General features: G+C 41.7%; 1 protein-coding gene and 1 long non-coding RNA gene across 2 annotated transcripts; both read right to left on the bottom strand.

Annotated features, from left to right (window-relative positions):
* Nucleotides 1-1290: 1290 nt before the first annotated feature.
* On the bottom strand, nucleotides 1291-2088 carry LOC108614755 (uncharacterized). Its single transcript, XM_018009002.2, has 2 exons — nucleotides 1952-2088; nucleotides 1291-1891 (listed from the first exon to the last, which is right to left on the bottom strand). The coding sequence occupies exon 2, from the start codon at nucleotides 1863-1865 to the stop codon at nucleotides 1419-1421; it is 447 nt and encodes a 148-aa protein (XP_017864491.1). The 5' UTR covers nucleotides 1866-1891; nucleotides 1952-2088; the 3' UTR covers nucleotides 1291-1418.
* An 8917-nt stretch (nucleotides 2089-11005) lies between these two features.
* Nucleotides 11006-12625, bottom strand: LOC108614766 (uncharacterized). Its single transcript, XR_016269950.1, has 2 exons — nucleotides 12220-12625; nucleotides 11006-12147 (listed from the first exon to the last, which is right to left on the bottom strand). It is a non-coding gene; the product is annotated as an uncharacterized LOC108614766 (long non-coding RNA).
* Between the last annotated feature and the right edge of the window lie 8332 nt (nucleotides 12626-20957).

Genomic DNA, 20957 nt, shown 5'->3' with positions numbered 1-20957 from the left:
ATATATTACTTTTCATTTCTCCTCCTATATATTAATCTAACTCTTGTTCTAAATTTGAATTTCGCTACAATTTTATTTGATCAGCTCTCAATTTGAATCCAAATAATATTCCGCTCTCTTCCCTAATAAAATAATCATAATTTTAGTTTAGGTAGGACCATTACTATCATTATATAATATCTCGGCCTTATATATATCTGGCACATGCTACACATTCTCTTTGGCCAGCAGCATTTCAAGTTTTTCTTGCTCCCTCTCTTCGTTTTATGGACTGTCGTCTAATTGCCTTGGGTTAATTTCAAGCCGTAACCCATTCGAGCAGTATATTATGGTTGTAATTGCAATTGTGAATTGTCACATGTTTATCTGTCTTGCTTGTTGTCCGTCTGTCTATCTGTCTGACTAGCTGGCTGGCCGGCTGTCTGCATTCCTGGGCTAAGTCGATTGTCGATAGGCGATTGGCGTTTTGATTCGCGTGCCCCGTACTCGTAACTCGCCGGCTTATTAAATGTTGAAGGCGCACACGCGGCGTATGCGCAATATGCGAATTGTTATACCTGACTGCGGCCACTGGTCGCATTCTTTGGGCCATGTCACATTCGCTTTTCGTCTCAATTGTGCAGACAAATTGCCAGCAGTTGGAATTTGACTTTTTGATTGACAACTGTGCCGATCCGGCAACAGCTCTCCGATCAAACTTCTGTGTCACAGACATTAAAGTTCAGCGCTGAAATGCAAATGCTGTGCAAGAGTCGGCTCAAGAGTCGAATCGATTGCCGAAATTGTTGAACAATAAACAGCGACAAATATCAGAGTGTGACGCCCCCTGCGCCAGCAATACGTCAATGCCAAAGCAACAACAACAACAGCAACAAGAGTCTGGCATGTGAGCCATAAGACGGGGCAAGTCTTTTGCATGCACACAAACGTAGATGCCAGAGGAGATCCAATTGCTAGCTGTTGCCTTGGTGAAAATCAATAGCAGCAGCAACAAACGAGCGAGAGTGAGAGAGAGAGAGAGAAGCAGTCAGAGAGGCTATGAAAAAGAGAGCGCTTTGATTGCAATTCCTCAGCCATTTCCTCAGGCGATCTGCGCCGTCTCTAACTTCAGCTCCAACTCCAACTCCAACTCTAACTCCAGCTTCAGCTACAGGTTTTTCAAATCTGGCACATTAAATTTAAAGCCAAATGAAACGAAAATAATCCAATCAGTCAGTCGAACTACAGACAGCCGACGCTTGAATACACTTCTTCAAGCCTGATATGAGGATCTTTGATATGTGAGCTATATATAATATATTATATAATACTTTTCGTATTTTATTGAAAGGTTTTTTTTTAAAATAAAATCAGGGTGAATTTCATCGTCCTGTCAAATTGCAAATGAAACGACCCTGGGTTCTATCGAATTGCTCTACTCAAAGATTTCCCTCAGATATGTCCATGGATTCTTCCATCATTGACAATGGGAGTTTTGGCATATGCTTCAAGAGACGCACGAGATCCTTCATTTGCTTAGCTGCGGCCATGTACTCCTCGTGAGTCAGATGTGGCTTCGGATTGAGATCCTTGTAGATGCTGGACTCGATTAGGGAGAGACGGTAGGTGATCAGATCGACAGTGCCTCTCATAAGCAGCAGTTGCTGATCATCAATAAGAGCGTTGGACTTGCGCCGTTTCTTTTCGGACTTCTCGGGCTCGTCGCCTGCCACCGATTCGGGTGAAGTCGAATCGCTTAGGCGTTCACTGATGCGCATTGTACGAGTCCTCCTCCGTTGTCGTATGATTTTGCTGAGAGCAACGACTATGGGAAAGAGGGCAATAAGCACACCAAGCATAGCTGGCGAATATAACCAGTCGAACATAATTGCGGACGATAAAGCGGAACAATCTACAAAATATTTAAATTTAAATCAACGTATTCAATTTGTATATTATGGAAGAACTGTACTCAGTGAGCGTCTGATAAATTGTGTAGATGTGTGCTGAATAAAAATCTACTTGACAATAAAATCATATGTGTGATGATTAGCAATGGGAAAGTAGAACTGACAAACAAAGCAAGGCATACTGTCTTAGTCGATAAATATCTTGTGTGACTGTCAAAAGTGCGAATCACCCTAAACGTAGTATAGACACGAATTACTTCAGCTAATTAGTTCCAGTTACCCTATACGATCTTCCTTCCCTCCTCAATCAAACTTGACAGCTTCCATAGTCAATCGAACCGCAATGTAGAGTAGTTACATAAACAACACTCAGGCCAGCGAATCAACATGGACCACCCTGTGCGACCTTCTTTTCAGATGCTGCTCCGTCAAGCAAAAAACGCCAACAATTACCCGCAACAACAGCTACAACAACAACAATAATTATGCCAAACGCCACTGGCTTTAAGACTGGCCAAAACAAAACGACTCAAAATACTGAAATACTCAAATACTCGATATTCGATACTCGATACTCGCCCAATGATCGCAGTGGCCATTTGAAAGTTGTGCGAAACGAGCGTCAGTCAGTTGCCTAAGCGCTGGCCGCTCAGCTACGGGGGGAGGCGGGACAAAGAGGCGGTTCAGCTGGGCTGGAGGACAGGTGGGCAGCTGCAGCTACATAAACAGAGGGGCCTTTCCTTTCCTTTCTGCTGTTGTTTTGATTTCATTTTGTTGTTTGTGTGTGTCACTTGCTGCGAAAGTCCGGCAAGTTGAAAGTTGAACTGTAAATTAAAGAACGGGTCGCCGTATTTCATATATACACACACACACACACGAACAATTAGGCCTCCAAGCCAATAGCATATCATCATTAGCAAATACCCAAATATCCCTAGGAGGTCCAAAACAACAACAACAGCAACAAAAGCGACAATTAGCGGGATAGAAGTGAATGTATTCACACGGCCTGGAAAGAGTATGTAGACAGATGGATGGATAGGTAATTCCTGAAGAACAGACGAAATAAAGAATTGTTATGGAAGATAATACTAGAAAATTATATTAATATATTTTCATTACGCCAAATATAAATTTTAATCAGTTTACCTATAATAGATTGGATTACCTATATAAGATAACTCATTCGTTTATCTAATATAAACAAGTCTTATGTAAAAATTGAGACCCTTCTTTAAGTAAATATCATGGAGACTTCTACAATTTCTCTCTGTGTATGTCAGGCCTGAGAACCTACTCGCTATACACAAAAGGCTTTATCCAAGTGCCATCAACTTGTAGCAACAACATCAGTGGCAGCAGCAGCAGCAGCGGCAACAACTACAGCAACAACAACAACAGACAGCAACGAACACTTTGCTTCAGTTGGAGCTTGAAAAAGATACTCGGCACAGATAATTTGCCAGCAGTGCCAAATGTAATCCGCCATATAACCGTCTAACGGTAAGTCAAAGCAAACATAAATATGCGCACAGCAGAAACAACAACAACAACAATAACAACAGCAACAAAAATCAAACACACAAACATTTTACTCTTTTTTTCGTTAACCGTTTCCACTATTTTTCATCCAAGTGCAGCAGCAACAGCAACAAACAGCAACAACAATGGACGGCGTTTGATGGGCGGGGGAGTGGGAGGTGGAGAGCTGGCTAGCCGTGGAGCTGTGGAGCTACGGATGCCAAGCAAACAAACAACTTCATGGGCGACGTGCAAAAATTCAATTGCTACAACGTCAACGTCGAGGCTGCTGTCGTCATCATCATTCGTGGTTGTTGTCGATGTTGTTGTTGTTGCCGTTGTTGCTGCATACATCTCTGTGATGAAGCCTGCAGCCTTCCACTGGCAGTTGGCAGTTGGCAACTTCCAGCTTCGAGTTTTATGCATTTGTCAGGCTACACTTCGGGCGCCTTTTGCGTTCCAGTCGAAAAAAAAAGAATACTTAAAAAAAATGCCGTAAAATGTCAGTCAGTCAACGGCGACTGCGCAGTCGTGCCGCTTGCCGCATGCCCCATGCCGCATGCGCACCCCTTTCTACAAATTTGTTTTCCCTGTGCGCTTTCTTCCAACACATTTGTCTGTTTGCCACACACAAGTTTGAAGTTGATTTTCATTTTTGACAAGAGTTGAAATGTATCTTTCACCAGTTAAGATCGCAAGCGCTCTCGCTCTTGCTCTGTCTCTCTCTCTCTCTCTCTCTCTCTCTCTCTCTCTCTCTCTTGCACATACTCGCTCAAATCAGTCAGAATGTGCACTCGGCGCTTAGCCTCAGTTCATTTGCAACTGCAAATGCAACTGCATATAAACTTCCCCATCCCACCCAACCTCCCTCTCTCACTCTCTCTCTCTCTCTTCCTCAGCGCTGTTTCTATGACTGCTTCAATCGACGCTCCACTTTTCAGAGCCAGCAAACAACAACAATAGTATTTTTTTCGCTTCAACTAAACAATCAACTTTTCAAACTGTTGTTTTTTCTATTCGCTTTTCTTCCATTCGCCTAATGCTTCGTTTTGCGTTTTTTGCTCTGCTTGTTTCTCTCTCTCTCCCTCTCCGTCTCTCTCACTCTGTTATTGTAGCTGCACTTTTTTGAAGGCTTTTATTGTTTGCCAATTTCTGGACCCGAGCAGCGAAGCATTCCACCACGCATCGACCGTCAACTGATACCCTATGCGCCGCTGTCTCGCTCGCTCTTCAGTGCTCGCCTAATTCCAATTCCAACGCCTAACTGGTTAGCCTAACTCACCCCGCCTGCTCTGCCTACTCCCTCTCTCTATCTATCTCTCTCTCTCTCTCTCTCACACTGCCTAGCCGGCAAAGCGCATCCATTGTAAATCCGCTAGGCCGAACGACGGCGATGATGAGGAAGCATTTTGTTTAGCTCGTTGCCGATCTCTGCTGCGACGTGTGACTACGAGGGGATTTTGGTGAATAAGAGGAGTGCGAAGCAGTGTGAGAGAGGTGAGTGTTGGTTAAAAGGAGAAGTGGGGAGTTAGCTGGCGTTCTCCTTTGCTGCTGCAGTTTCTCTTCTATTTATTATTGCCAATGCAATTGACTTATTGTTGTTGGTGCTGTTGCTGTTGTTGTTCTGCTTCTTCTATTTCTTTCCATTGTTGTTGCTGTAGCTGTTGTTGCCATTTCATCGATCTGTCGAGCAAGCAACGGTTCAAGCTTTGCTTTTGTTTTGGATGCAGCATCTGACGATGTTGTCGACACAAATTGCCGCTAACCTTCATGCACTGACCTCCTTGTTTAGCCGAGCCAAGACTCGACCTGTGCACCGGGCCCTCACTCCCTCTCCTCCTTCTATTCGTACATAATAATAGCTGTAGTTGAAGTTTGTGTCTCTATGCATATACACACATACATACATACACATGTACGTATGTAGGGTAGCTATGGCTATTTAGCAATCATTCTCTTTTCTTAGCTGTCGCACAAAATGTCAAAGTCAACTTTGTTAAATAATTATACGCTATTGTAGTCATTATTCGTATGGGAAGGTACACAAACAACCGTTAGCATTTAAATTATTGAAATCAATTAAATAGTCATACTATGCTTAATCAATTCCTTAATGTTTGTCTGGCAATCTATTCGGCTATCACCTGATATATTTTATGCTTAACTTTTGGCATTTCAGAATTTTGGAAACCAATAAACTGTCAAAGCATACGCTTAGCTCAGCAGATACGATAATGTCAACACTTGGGATTTATTTGATTCATTTAGAAGAAATATTTGTATACCCTGTAAATAGAGATGTGATGAACTTGGGCTGATTCGTTTTAGGTAAGTTAAATTCATATTGATAAATCCGTTATATTATATAAATAAAAGATTCGTTTTTTCCTTCCTTATATGAGGTGTAGTTCTGTCCACAATTTTTTATGTATGAATCAAATATATTGTGAGACTTAGATCTTATAAAACTTTTCGAAATACAGGGCATCGCCTCGTTCATCATTTATTGACAGTTGCCACCTACTTGTTTACGTTTAGCGAAGTTTATTAATTAACAAGTGACCAAATATGCAAATTTCGCATATGCCAAATGCGAATCGATGTTCGCGAATCAACAGCTTCGAATATGTTTAGACCAATTCTAAAGGGTGTGAGGGAGCGGCTGGGGCAGAGGGGAGGGGAGAAGAGCGCATTAGACGAACAATCTGGCCAAGGGGGAAGTATGGGCAAGGGAGAGCCCATTAGGCGCTCGAGCGGGCGAAGCAACGGGGCAGCGACTGAGGCAATCGTAGCTTGTAGAAAATAGAAAATTATAACGCGCTGTCTGCCTGCTGTCTGTCTGTCCGTCAGTCTCTGCGTCGGTCGGTTCATAAGCAAAACTGGCACAGCAGCGAGTCCAAAACAAAAAGCAACAGAGACTGATGAAAGAGCAAGAAGAAGACGAAGAGAAGGCAGCAGCAGAAGCAGAGGCAGAAATAAAAACTATTTACAGTTAGTTGATTGTACCCATTTCATTTGTGAGCTTTTGGATTGTTTTCCCCCACGAGCATAGCAGACAGACAAAAGAGAAGCCAACGAACGCATTGCCGCTGTCTCCAAAAAAAAAAAAAAAAAACCAAACTGAAAAACAAAACAACAAAAAAGTTGTATATATAAAAATTACTTTAGCTTCTTAAATAGAGAGAGAGAGAGAGGGAGAGAGAGAGAGAGAGCTGTGCGGGCGGGCTGCGCTGATGAAACCGAATTATGAACCAATTTACAAATTACCAGCGCACGCGGACAGCCCAAGAGTGAGAACCAGAACCAGAACCAGCACCAGAATGGGAACCAGAACCAGAACCAGTCGCAGTCGCAGACGCAGAGAGTTGGAAAGTCACTTTAACTGAGCTCTGCGTTCTGGGTGTAGCGACCCGATCAAAGCTAAGGCTGAGCTGAGCTACGCCCCATTCTAGGCGGGCCATTGACCAAATAACGAACCTCGAACCCCGTTGCCGGAGCGAAGCTATTTGCACTTGCCGTTCGTATTGAGACTACGTTATATTCTTTTTTCATTTTTATTACTTCGTTTTACTGTGGCCATTCGTCATCTGCCTTTGCGGCCCAATAGGTTGCGATCAACTGTATTTGTGTGTGCGTATGTGTGGATTGTGAAGATATAGCTTTAAAGCTAGTTTAGCAACTATTTGACCAAACTTTTTATCGACTATCTGTATAAATCATAAGTTAATTTAAAAAAAAAAAAAGTTGATTTTGACAAGAAAAAATATATAAATATACATACTTCAAATATTTTATGCCTATAGAGATGGTTTGAAGGTGGATAATTCTTGAATTATTCTCATTTATCAGAAATTACATAGTTTGTATGTAGCCTAAATTTCAAATATGATTTACTTGCGCATCTCAGCGAATTCTTATATTAAATATCAATCATACGACCTGTTATACGAGCTGAATAGCTTCTACTCAATCGACCTTTGCAGCTGCTGATTGTTCGCTCTTATGAATAGAAAATACTGTTTCCCATTCTTCAAACGTGCTCCACTTACTAACACCCATTACCAGCTCTCATTAGCTACTCTTATATATAATCACGTGTATCTATATCGCTTATGAGTCTGTTCTTTGAACTTGTATTCTCTTCCAGCTGCCGATCGCCAGTTCGCCGTTCACCTCGTACATTCAATTATTGCGCCGACTCCAGCCAAAGCTCAATTCAGCAGCTCGTCTGTTGAACTCGCCAGCGGTGGCTTCTGCTTGCCTGCGTACGTTCTGCCAGCTCGAGTGTTATTAATTTGTGAAAGTTTTGCCACGCCCACACTGGCCATAAGCCAGCCAACATTTAACTCCATCTTCGAAGTCGACTTCCATTTCGACTTCGCTTGGGGCACCTGCTGTGCGCGCTTTTCACACTTAACTCGGACTCCCAAATTCAAAGCGTTGCGTAGCAGCCAGCTGGAAGCATGCCACATTTGAATTTCAAAATGAGCTTCGTTGTCGAAGTCGAACTCGAGTTCGAATACGATTCTGTCACGCTGATAAACTAATTGGCTCTCACTCTCTCACGCTCCTATTAACAGAGCAACAGCTGCTGCTGTGCGAGCTGTTTGGACTGTCAAATACACTTCTTCCTCTATTATCTCACTCTCTCTGTCTCTCTCTCTCCTTCTCACTCACTCCCCCTCGCTCTTATCAGGCCATCATTGAAGCAATTACTCATCGAAAATTTTTTAGTGAGAACTAGACAGAGCTTATCTACAACTCGACTGATAAGAGTCAAAATAGCTGTGACTCAACTCATTTTTCGAGTCTCTGAATATTCTGCCTCTCCGTTTATACTGGAACGGCAATCTGGTGCATTGCATAAGTGTCTGCCACAGCCAAAAATAAACACACACACGCACACAGACTCTATATAAATAAATAACAAACAAAACTTGTTTCGCTATTTGTTGTCCATTTGTTGTAGCTCATTTAATAATTTTTTTCTTAAAATTAATTCGCTTAACAAAAACCAAATAGCAAAAGGCCCACGGAAAAGTGTAGCTGTTGCCATTGCTGCAACTGCTAAACAAAGATACAAAGGCGCAGATACAGATACAGATTCAGATACAGTCACACCGTCACACAGATACATATGCGTGCCGCTCAGTCGGTCCGTCAGTCCGTCGGTCCGTCGGTCTGTCCGTCTCTCTGTTTGTGGCTCATTGCGCAGTTAATTTGTTCATGCGCTCAATGCGTCAATACAATTTGACTTTCACTTATTTTTATGCGACCCATTGCAGCTCCCTCCTCCCTCCTCTCTCTCACTCCAGCTGCCCCATCACTGCCTAACGGAGTTGGAGGACTACTGGCAGCTAAAGATGGAGCTAGCGTTTTGTGTACAACGCAAAGAAAAGTCGTCAACTCGCCAGCTCATTATGCAATTGACTGAGCAAATATTTACAGATCAAACAGCTACAGTTTGATATTCAATTGCTGAGTATCTATGCAGCCAAATGTATCTATGAGATACATACTTGAAATGATAAAAGTGCTAACAAATTGTGGCTGTATGCAGTCGAGGAGTAATTTCGAGATATTTAAGTAATTTGTATATTAATATGGAATTGTGATATGTTAAGAAAATCGGAGCTTGAGAGGATTTCACTGCCGAATAAATCTATGTTACGAATTTACGTTTAATATTTATGAAAAAAAAAAATGAATTAAGAAATAAGCAGGAAATCATTGATATTAAATACTTCAGCTGCTATAAGACCTTTCCATTTAAAGGCATTTCTTACAGAAAAAAGAAAGTAAATGTATCCTTAAGTATTATGTACACATGCAAACAAACTATCAAATTTGATTAATTTGCAGCTTTAATTTTTTTTTTCGTTGCATTTTTGTAAATGTCAAAAGTTGCATATTTCGTTTGCCCTAACTGGTAAGGAAACCAATTAATTCTAGTACCCAATTCAATAAGCAGCTCAGCAGCTTGTCGAATGATTCAGCACAGATATTTAGCATAAACAGTTTTACGGCTACAGATACAGATGCAATGCAACAGCAGCGCCAGAGCTTGGAGTGCCGTATCTTTCAGATACGATTTCTTTTAGGTTTTCAGTTTCGGTTTCGGTTTGCAGTTGTTGTTGTTGTTGTTGCTGCTGCTCTGCTGTTGTTGCTGTTTGGCGCGCGCAATTGATGTTGTAACATGGCTACCACGAGTGCAACATTGCCTGCCCCCCTTCTGGCTCTCTCGGCAGCTGTGGCACCTCCTCCGCCGCCGCCTTCGCCTCTATACTCCCCACTTGAAAATGTGTGACATAATCTGTGCAGCCTTCGATGGAGCTCTTATTGTTGTTGTTGTTGTTGTTGTTGTTGTTGGTGCAGTTGCTGAGACTCAGTCATTCAATAAGTCAGTCAGAGTCAGCGGCGAACGGTTCAATGAACCGACGCCGCGTCGCTTTGCCTTTATGTACAATAACCAAAAACAACGCATCGAACAACAACACGAACAACAACAACAACAGCGCCAACAACATGAACAACTTAAATATTTTGCTGCCGAATATGTTACAAATTTTGTTAGTTTTTGGACTCGAACTCTGAGTCGAAGTTGCGACTGCGACTCTCTTGCGGCTGTGGCTGTGGCTGTGAAATCATTTACTGGTTTTTTATTCGGCCGGCAACAGGCGAAAACAACAACAACAATAGCAACAGCAACAGCAACATTAGCAACCACAACAACAACAGCTGCAAATTTGTTGCCCTCGTGTTGCTCATTTGGCAGCTTCGCACCTTTTTGCGAGTTTGCAGCGCGTTGCCCATTGTCAAATTGGGGACAATTTCAGCAATATTCGAAAAAAAATTTTTTTTAATCTCTTTTTCTTCTCTTTGATATTGAAGTATTTCGAGTGAGTAATAGCTTGAATAATGCCAAAGGTATTTAGGATAAACTGAATGTGGAATTATGCATAAATAATATAAATAGATCAATTATAGATTGTAAAATAATCAAATATATGTTAACCCAAATAGCTGGCCCCTTAGCTGATGCCCCTTATAAAAGTGAAAAGAGTATATTCGTTTTCTTTAGTAAATGAAAGCATACATATATAATTATAGGTATAAATATAAGTATATGTATAAGTAAGAGTATATGTATAAGTAAAGTTATAAGTTGGCGTTTGCCATTGGATTAGCACACAAGCATTGAGACGTCAGTGGATCAACGCCTGAAGCTGTATTGACTTTAAAGTGCTGTCTGAATAATTATATTACAATGCAACCAATGTCAGGCCAATGCAAGCAGACTCCAATAACAACAGCAACAGCAACAACAACAACAGCAGATACATTGAGTGCTGCAATCATAATTATAAAATTTGCCTCGAGTCGGTTTCAAGCGGTTGTTGTTGCTTGATCGCTTTTCACACTTTTGTTTATGGAAAAACTAATGCAGGTCGCACACTTTGTGATTATTGTTGTTGTTGTTGCTGTTGCTGTCGTTGTTATTGTTGTTGTAGATTGAAAAACATTTCAAAATAATTGTTGAGAAATTCGTTTGGCTCCAGACGAGCCAGCGTCTTACGTCTGCCGCCTCTACTCACCCGTCTCTCGTCTCTCTTGACTCTGACAGCTGATAGCTCTCACCTCTGCGTGTGCCGCTGCCTCTGTCCCTTCGAAGAGTTCGCTTAATGACCCTATTTTAATTTCCAAGCCTCGCTTGTCCATCGCACTTTGCGGAATTTACATTATACGCACACACACACACATGTTGGGCTTTTGAAAAGCCGCCGACAAGCGTTGACGTTGACTTTTGGACGTTAATATGACGACGATCTTGGCCTTTAGGGTGCCACAGCAAACGGCAGCAGCAGCAGCAGCAACAACAACAACTCGAGGAGTCTGAAACTTAAGACAATGGAAATTCATTTGTTGTTGTTGCTGTAGCTGCTGGCAAGGTTGTTGCGTTGGTTGCTTCGTTTCTCTCTTATGCTGAGAAATTAGCTGCTTCAGTTATTATTATTATGCTTGTTGTTTGTTGCTGGTGGTTGTTGTTATTATTGCTGTCGTTGCTGTGGCTGGACAGGCGTATCTATTTGCGATCGTCACTCGCCCTGGCACTTCATGTTTAGCTTTCCAGCTTGTCGTTGGTTTTTTTTTTTTTTGCATCCGCTTCCGCAGCGCTTCTGCTTGGCAACAACAAAAACAACAACGACAATTATTGTATTAGCAACAAAAATGTTGCTGCTGTTGGGGCGTTTTCTTCAGTTTGACCTCAAAAAACGAAAAGTCGAAAGAGTATTTAATCTAATGTGAAAATCGCTGAAGCGTCTTCAGCATTGACTTTGTTTTTAGCTTGTAGTTCATTTTATTGTTGTTGCTGTTGTTGTTGTTGCTGTTGCTGTGACTGCTGATAATGACAACAACGACGACGTCGACAACACAATAACAATTTCTTCGACTTTGCTGTCAGCGTTATACAGATTTTTGGGAACCGAAATTGACTTTAAGTAAATGAGAACACTTCAAGCTGCTCTTCATTGTTTGCAGTGCAATGACATCAGCTGAAAGTAGATGTAGATATAAATATAGATATATATAAATACCTTGATATCTTGACTGATCTATATTATATTGCAATTGGCACTATCTATTCACACTCAACTTTCAGCGAGTGTCATTCAGGTTTGCTTCAGCATTTCGAGCTGCTCTGCATTGCTGACTTCTGCTGTCGATTTCGAGAGCCCTGTGGGTGCGAATCAGGTGATCAATCAACGGTTAACCGGCAGTCTGAAATGCTGTTATTAAAATTTTTTACCAAAATTTCATGAGATGTGCTTTACAAATTCAGCTTGCGGCATTTGGTATCAGAGCCAAAGTATGCCCCTGCTATATATTTTTAAATGGGTCTAGGATATAGAAATACTCAGTTGTCGTCAGTCACACACTTGTGAAACTTTCCGACTCATGAGCATTTCAATTCCAAATTCCCCATTGCAATTCCCCATTCCGATTCCGATTCCGATTGCACATAAATCAAGCATCAAGCACACCACGGCCATAAAAAATATAACCAAAAATTATACAAAAAATACAAAACAAACAAAAATTAAAAATAATAAAATAAATGCGAAGATGGCAACGTTTTGCATCGATTAGTCATACGCTCAAATATTTTTGCATCGAGCGATAATCAGAGAAGACAAAGACGCAGCAAAGAGCGATTCAATGTGACAGGGAGAGAGAGAGAGAGAGAGAGAGAGAGAGAGAGAAACAGAGGCAGAGCTTGAGCTGAAGATAAGGCAAAGGCAGAGGCAGCGGCTGCATTTGCCAGTTATGAACTGCCCGTTTGACAGTCACATGATCTGTTGCCCCACGCCCACTCCGAACATGCCTCGATCAGCTTTTTTTTTTATCATCATCAAGCTGACTGATTGCTTGGTGGGTGGCTGGGTGGTTGGGTGGCTGGTGGGTGCACCGCGCTTAGCATTTGTGCAATTTTAATAAATATTTACATTTGTTTCAAACCAATTTGCGCAATTTGTGCAACTGCTTTGCGGTGCCACAAGCTGCTTTGGAGCCACTCAAAAGCAACAATAAAAAGATTGTGCGAAATATTTAACAACAATATGCGAGGGGCGCCAAGAGACTTTCTAGGACACATATGGATAAAATTTAAATGTAAGCCAAATAAATAACTATTTATTTATTTAAATATATATCTGCCGTCAAGATATTTATATTTTAAATTCAATTCAGACTCCTTTTAGATTCATTACTTTTAACATTTCTTGCATTCGCTTTGATCGTTCACAACTCTTGGGTCAACTCTCGCATCTATGCATCTATTTGTTATTGTCATCGCTTTGATTTGGCGCTCGCGCGCGCTGCTCATTTTGCTTGCAATTTATGAGTGCTGGAGGAGGGGGCGCCGCATGCGGGCGGGCGGGTGCATTGCGAAATTGCTCGTCTATTAAAAGTTGTTGGCTGCTGTAGATGCTGTCAATGCTAAATGCAGCTACTTAAGGCCAAACCTCGGCACACGTGGCAGCTGACTGTGCGCCTCTTGCACCCCTCTCTCTCTCTCTGACACTCTTTGCGCTCGCCCCCTTATAGTCAAGCTCCCTCTGAAGCGTTGCTCATGTGACAAGCAGATGTGCCGATTAACAGATGAATTTCAATTCGCCGTCACGAACTGAGAACTGAGAACTGAGCGCATTGAGAACTGCGACGGATCCATTTCCATTTGGATTCCCATTTCCATTTCCATTGACATCTTGTAGGGGATCTATATTTATCAATGGCTATGGCTATGGCATACCAAAATTGGAGCAATAAAAAGCCAAGCGGCAGCCCGCAGATGCGTGCCACAAAAATAGTGAAGAATGCGACTAAATTTAGGCGCAGAGCCAAAGCCAGAGCAAAAGAACTATTCAAATTTACAGCAAATCGAAGACTGGGCGAGTGAGAGAAAGAGATAGAGAGAGTATGTGTGTGTGTGAGGCTAAGAGAAGAAATGTTCAAGTTTACAAGAAATCGAAGCAGTGAGAGAATGAGCCACATGAAGTGAGAGGGCGTAAAGAGGGAAAGTCGAAGTCAAAGAAACATGCATTTACACATGTTTCATACAAATAGGAACAGACAGAATGCGTGAGCAGCGAGGGAGAGGGAGAGAGAGCGAGTGGGGGTACTGCTGCTCGACTTCTCGAGTGCGTATTAATAAAAGAAAGTGCAATGAATTCCCAAATATGTTAAATTGTCTACCAAACAAAGAAACGAATCGCAACGAAGAGAAGCGGGCAAAGACGGGGGCTGGGACGAAGGCCCCCAACAACATGTGTGCAACAGTTACGCGAATGGAAATGGAAATCTGTTTAGCTGAGACCCAGAGAGTGAGGGGAGAGCAGTCTCCGCTGCTGAGGGCGCTGCAGTTGCTACGGTCTGGGTCGGTCGCGCATTCAACAATGCCCGTAATTAAAATTGAAGTGGAGGCACTAAATTTAACAGCCCCCAATGAGCCAAACAAGGAGAAGGGTGTGGGGGGAATAGAGAGGAAGAAGGCGAGGTATGAGGGAAAAAAAGGAAGAGGAAGTATGAGAGGGAAAATAAGGTGGAGAAGTAAGAAGAGGGAAACGTAAACGGAAGAAACTGTTGCAGTTGCTCTAGATATTATTGCTGATGCTGTTAGTATTGTTGTTGTTGAGGCAAATACTTGCCACAAGTCGCACGAGTCTATTTGGTCGAAGGGTGTTCCTCAAGCGAGGGCAAACAGTGTACTAGCACAGAGTGAAATGCAATAATATATGTTTATATTTATATATAAAGATACAGATACCATTCATAAGAATAAATCGCAGCTGTAACTGTGCTCAGAGGGGTCGGCTGACATTATATACATATCTGTATATATAATTAAAAATATATGATATATAGATAAGCATTAAGAAGAGCCTCTCGCTTCCCTTGTACTCAAATGTCAAAGATGACAGCATCTGATAAATTCATATATATATAGATGTATGTATACACAAGGAAATGTAAACTAACGCGAAAAGTCAAAGAACTTCTGCATATGGTAGATAATCTGTGTGCGTATAGGTAGATTGATGGCTGCTCAGAGAAGCTAAGGAACAATATTGGATGCATATACACTTATATATATGGTTTGAATCATAAGATTCGGAAGACAATTCGCAGCAATTATATATAATATTCCAAACGTATTCTAGAAAGAGAAGAGCTTACTTATAAAAAAAATTGTGTAATTATAAGTCTTCAATAATCTACAGGCAATAACAGACACATTTCTTTAGTTCCTTGCACACAATCAAATTATTACTTATAGTATTCAAATTAATATTCTAGAGCCAATTTAAAAACTTATTAATTCATAAATTTAAATTCCTTAAATCTTAAATCTACAATAAAATTGTTCTTTAATACAAACTCTTTATTTATGTCTGCATTTATTAAAGATAAAGCAATTAGGCTTAGCATTTATTAAACACTTTTAATATTCCAGCTGCTCAAGCAATTTGCTCTGTGCGCCTGGGAACTGTTTTATTCATATAAACTTCAAAGATCCCTCAAGCGCTTCAAGGTCATTTATCGGCTGTCGAGTGCATAAATAAATATGCAGGCTTATAAGTGAATATTATTATATGCCTGCCATAAGATACAAATGTATCTCAAGAATCGCGTCTCGGCAGTCGCACATTCACATTCACATTTACATTCATATTCACGCCTACGAGAGTGAATGCCTAGTTCAGCTAGAAGTAGGAGACGACTGTGAGTGTGTGATTGTATGCACATGTATATGTATAATACATATGTGTGAGTGTGTGAATGTATATGCCTTGAGCAGTTGGGCATATTCGTAAATAGTTCATTGCTCCGCTTAGAGCGCGACTTGAAATGGGGATGAGAATGCGAGTGCTGAGAGGGGAGTACACACACACACGCATATGCACACACACAGTTCCTCATGCACAAGCACACACAAGCACTGTCTCGTCTACAGTCACACACACACAAGTCTTACTCAGTGCAGTTCATAAATCTTGGCCCTTTGTACTTGACTGGCGCGACTTGGACTCCGTTTTGAGTTGCTATTGCTGCTGTTCTTCGTCTCCTTCTTCTGTTGCTTCTGCTTCTTATTCTTCATCAGGTTGTTTGCTGTTGTTGCACATTGTTTCACAGACTTTTATCTACAATTTTTATTATGACTATTTTAATATTAAACTAATGAATGCGTCGCGGCCACGCCGACTGTGACTGAACCCCACAACGCCTCCTCTTGCCCTGCCACGCCTCCTTCTCGCCTTTTTCTTTTACTTTTTGCAAGACACTTGCCACACAGCCCTCACCCCAGTTACATTTATAAGAGCTGTTGACGACCCTTTTTCGAAATTACAGACCATTGCTAATTTATGCGCCTTTTGTATGATTTCTCCTTCCACCACCTTCTACTCTATTATTTCGCTCTGTGTACTGGGTTTGTTTTTGGCTTGGTGCGCCTATACACACTACACTCATTAAACCAATTGAGCTCAAGAGTGTGGGCGTGGCAGGGCGTACAGTGTGTGTATATTGTTGGTGGTCATGACTTGACTTGAATATTCTAGCAATTTTATTTATAGAAATAACAATTGGCATTAAAAGGTAGAGTATCTGCTAGTCAGTCAAGTAATTAGGATACTCGCATTTAATTATTCATGTTTGCAGTTTCAAAAAACAATAAAAACGTGCAAAATGCTATTAAGTAATTTTGTGCTCTTGAATAGAAATTGCAAGAAGCAACTGAAGACTGGGCAAATAGTTCAATTGAGTGCAGGTGAGAAAACTCTACGAGAAAGAGAAGCACACAGACAAAGAGAAAGAGAGAGAGGGAGGGGGGCTGGAGATAAACTTCCCCGCAGCTGTTGTCGCTGCCAGTTAAAATTTACCCAGACAACGTCTCAAATGTTGTGCTTGACTTTCAGCCTGTCAGTTGTTAACCTGGCCAAGAGACAGACTTCGCCATCCCTCGTGTTCCTCTCCCTCTTCCTGTACCACCATCTCGCTTACTCCTGGTACGTTTTCTTTTCTTGCTCCAGTGAATTTAGCTGCGACTCGGACTTGGGCTTTGCTTTTCACCTGTCCATCGTGTGGAAATCATGTGAAAACATGTGGCAGTCAGCTAGTCAGCTAGCCAGTCAGGCATTCATTTAGCCAAGATTTCAGCTACAACAACAACAACCACACTAACAACGGCAACAACAATGGGAACAACAAATTAAAGTAATTTCCTACCGCAACGTTTTCAACTTCTGCTCTTGTTTTTCTCTTTAGCCTTTCTTCAAACGCTTTAGTTTCTTATTTAATTTTCTTTTCTTTTAATATATCGCGTTAATTGCGACTTTTCATATGCCAAGTGCAGTGTACCAAATTATCCAGCCAAAACTACAGCTGTAGCTGGATAAACGTATATACTGCTATGACTATATAAATAGTGTTGTATCAGTATCTGTATCTGTATCTGTATCTGTATCTGTAAATTTTTCTCTGTTATTCAGTTATGTTGGTATATATAGCTCTATAACCATCTATAATGGTATCTATATTCAATGCCAGCAGCTGTGAGTTCCACTCTTACCGCTCTTCGCTCTTTGTCTTATTTTGGGGTCTTTTTTATTTATTTTTTTAGCAATTGTTTTAATTAGCCTCGCTGCGAATGGATTTGACACGCAAAATGCGACAGCTTTTTGTTTGTGCCGTTGTTGGCGTCATCTTTGGCTCCACTCGGAAGCCATTTGGTGCAGCTGCTTTGCTTTTGGAGCAAATGGTGTCAGTCGCACAGCTAATAAAACGGCGTGATGTTTGTGTGAGGCGCAAGCGTATCTCAAAGATACATTTGCTCATAAGCATCAATAATGCGCTTTAATGGAAATTGTTGACTGTTTGTCAACATTTTATTTTAGATCTTGCTGTTGTTGTTATTGTTGTTGTTGTTGTTGCTGCTGTTATGCGTCAGCCTCTTGACCAGCCAGCAGGGAGGGGCACGAAAGGGGTCTAAGGGAGGCGGGAGGCGTGGCTTGACTGACATTTATCGCTGGTTGCAACAGTCGAGAGTCGCCGACACCAGCAGCCTCAACAGCCGAAGCAGCAGCAGCAGCAACAGCAGCGTTTAACGTTTTGGAAAATTTAGCACAAGGTTGCAGCAAGCAGCAAAATGAGCAATTGTGGCAACAACACAAACAATAACAACAACAACAACAACTGCAAAGGCAACAAAGCTGCAACACCAATAGTTAAAATTGTTGCTGCTGCTGCATTCAAATTGCTGCTGTTATTGTTGTTGTTATTGTTGTTGCTGGAGCTATTGCCCAAAATTGTAAATAAATAAATACTTAATTATGTTGTTCGCTTTTTTTGGTTGTCCAAAGAACTGGCTTATAGCATATTGCGCATACGCCGCATTGGCCAATCGGTTTGTGAGAATCAATCTGTGGCAGCAGCCGCTGCTTAAGCTTGTCCATTTGTGCAACAAAGCAATATTTAATAGACTTTCAACTTGGCTATAGTCCACAGATAGTACAGCTGTTAAATATATGGCAAATATTACGTATACGACAGGTGTGGTAAATACAAATTGAGCCTGTCAGCGTCTCAAAATTAGTTCAGCTCACGTTGATGACTAATAAAATTGAACAGCAGCTCGATATGAATATGTTATATAGACTGCCGCTGATCGCGCGATCTGTCCAGATACTGTCAGCATATCAATGCAAAAGCACTTTGCAGGCGCTGACTAAGCAAATTGTTAATTAGCTGCATATCAGATCGCTGTCGCCCGATAAGTGCATTAAATTTATGCACAAATAATAAACTGAGCAGTGTATCAGGTGAAAATTTACATCCAAGTGAGTTAGATATGAAAAGATTTCCATAAATTTGCAAACGATCAAGACAGGAAAGTGTGAGTTATATATGATCAATATGGCTGTTAAGTCAGTCAGGTGTGAACAAATGGGAAAGTCATGGCACTTTCTGAGACACTTGCTAATCCTTCCAGCTCAATATCATCTAAAGATGTCAGCTCGAGCAAGACTCTATACAGAAATTCTTATGCTCAACAATTCGCCTGCAAAAGTATCTCAACATCGTGCAAATCAGTCTCGTAAGTAATAGAAATTTCATTGGAATCTCACCCTGATGCAACACATTGAAGGCATTGCCCGACTACTTGTGCTTCCTGGACTCGTCTAAGACAAGTCTAAGCAGGCAGCTTAAGTTGGCCCTGCGGCAATCTTTGCAGCTCAATTTGTTGATGCTGCCCCAGCCAAGTTGCCACACATACTCGTATCTCACTTGTGTAGGATAAGTTCTCTCGCTCAGGAACTCAATCAGCACTTTTGCAGTTATGAAACACGACGGCGGCGGCGGTAGTTGCTGTTGCACATAAGTAGACGGCGGAGTTGCAGCCACCCACGGACTGCCACATGAGTGAATATGAGAGGGGGTGTGTAGCAAGCGACGCCAGAACAAGCTGCACAAAAAAAAAAAAAAAAAAGAAAAGCAAACAAAAAATGAAACGAAACGAAGCTGAAGCTAAAGCCAACGACCGCAAACTTGCAGCAGCAGTAGCAGCAGCAGCATCAGAAGCATCGCGCTCCAAAAATGCAGCAGCCAAACAAACCACTCGACTGGCTATATGCCACATGCCACATCCCCCATCCAAGAGTCTCGTCTGTTGCCACGAACCGGAAGTAAAACACAAATACAAAGGTTGGCTTGGATGCTGCTGCTGCTGCTGCTGCTGCTGGCGTTGCTGCTGCTGCTGCATCTGCATCTGCGGCGCTCGCATCAGCAGGCCAACAGCAGAGAGTGCAGGTCGATTTGCAAGCTGCGTCTCAGTCTCTGCATTCTCAACTGGGCTGCTTGGTTGCCTGGCTCTGGCTGCTCGGTAGGTGGCAGGTTCTTGGCTGCCGACAGATGTGGCTTGTCGTCATTGTTGCAATCAAAATGGCGTTTACAAACCTCGCTCGCAGCAAGCAGCGAGCAGAGCTCAACACATTTTCAATAAGTTGTCGCTGGGTCTCGTTGTCGCACTACAAATTGGCCTGGCCCCAAAATAAACGCAGCAACGCAGCAGCGTCGCAGCCGACGCAGCCGACACAGACGTCGCAGCGAGAACATTTCCAGCCAAGAACAGACACACATACATACATAGATATGCAATGTATGCATGTATTGTGTATGTGAATTTGCTGTGTTCGTTCATTGCTGAACGCCTGTTCGAATTTTAAGCTATTTTTATTGAAATTGAGCGATATTCTCAGTGCCCCAAAACGCGACACACAAAGCCGCAGAGAGCGAGCAGATAGCAGCGATTGAGCGACGCATCAAATGAGAGAGAAAGTGTGACAGAGAGCGTGAGAGACAGAGGGAGAGAGAGGGAGTGCGTGCTCCTCTGCGTGTCTCTCCCTGTGTCTATGTGTGTGTGTGTGTGTGTCCCTTGTAAAACTGTGTTAAGTGCATGCATTGGACTGGGCAGCGGCTTAGCTCCATTGGGGGTTGCAATTGATGCACAGGCACAGCCAACAATGATGGCTTCATTGTCAGTGCTCTGGCTTGATGCTAACTTCTTCTTCTTCTCTTTTATGCCCCTCACACTATTGTCCACCCACACAGGATCTAGTGACAAATGCGAGAGCACAGTTGCAACGAAGCTTAAGTACTCTTTACATATGTGATGGAAATGTAAAGAGAATTTGCAAATTAATATTTTACAAATATTTTATTGAATATGAATATGATATATAATATAATAATTTTTATTATATATATTTTTTTTTATTATATATATTGGTTATATATATTTATTAAAGTTTAAATATTAATAATAATATAAATATTAATTTCTTACTCCTTTTATTTACTTTCTCTCATATGCTCAACCTGTCGACTGATTCTATCATACCCCACACACTTTCAACAGTGTAGAGCATAAACAAGCGCATTTTGCGATTCATTCTCGCACAAAGTGCAATCAACACTGCACACTCCCGACTT

This window comes from Drosophila arizonae, chromosome 4, assembly GCF_054131065.1.
Source record: "Drosophila arizonae isolate 15081-1271.41 chromosome 4, UAZ_ARI_1.0, whole genome shotgun sequence".
Classification (NCBI taxonomy): Eukaryota; Metazoa; Arthropoda; class Insecta; order Diptera; family Drosophilidae; genus Drosophila; species Drosophila arizonae.
This window is presented reverse-complemented; position numbering and strand designations above follow the sequence as displayed.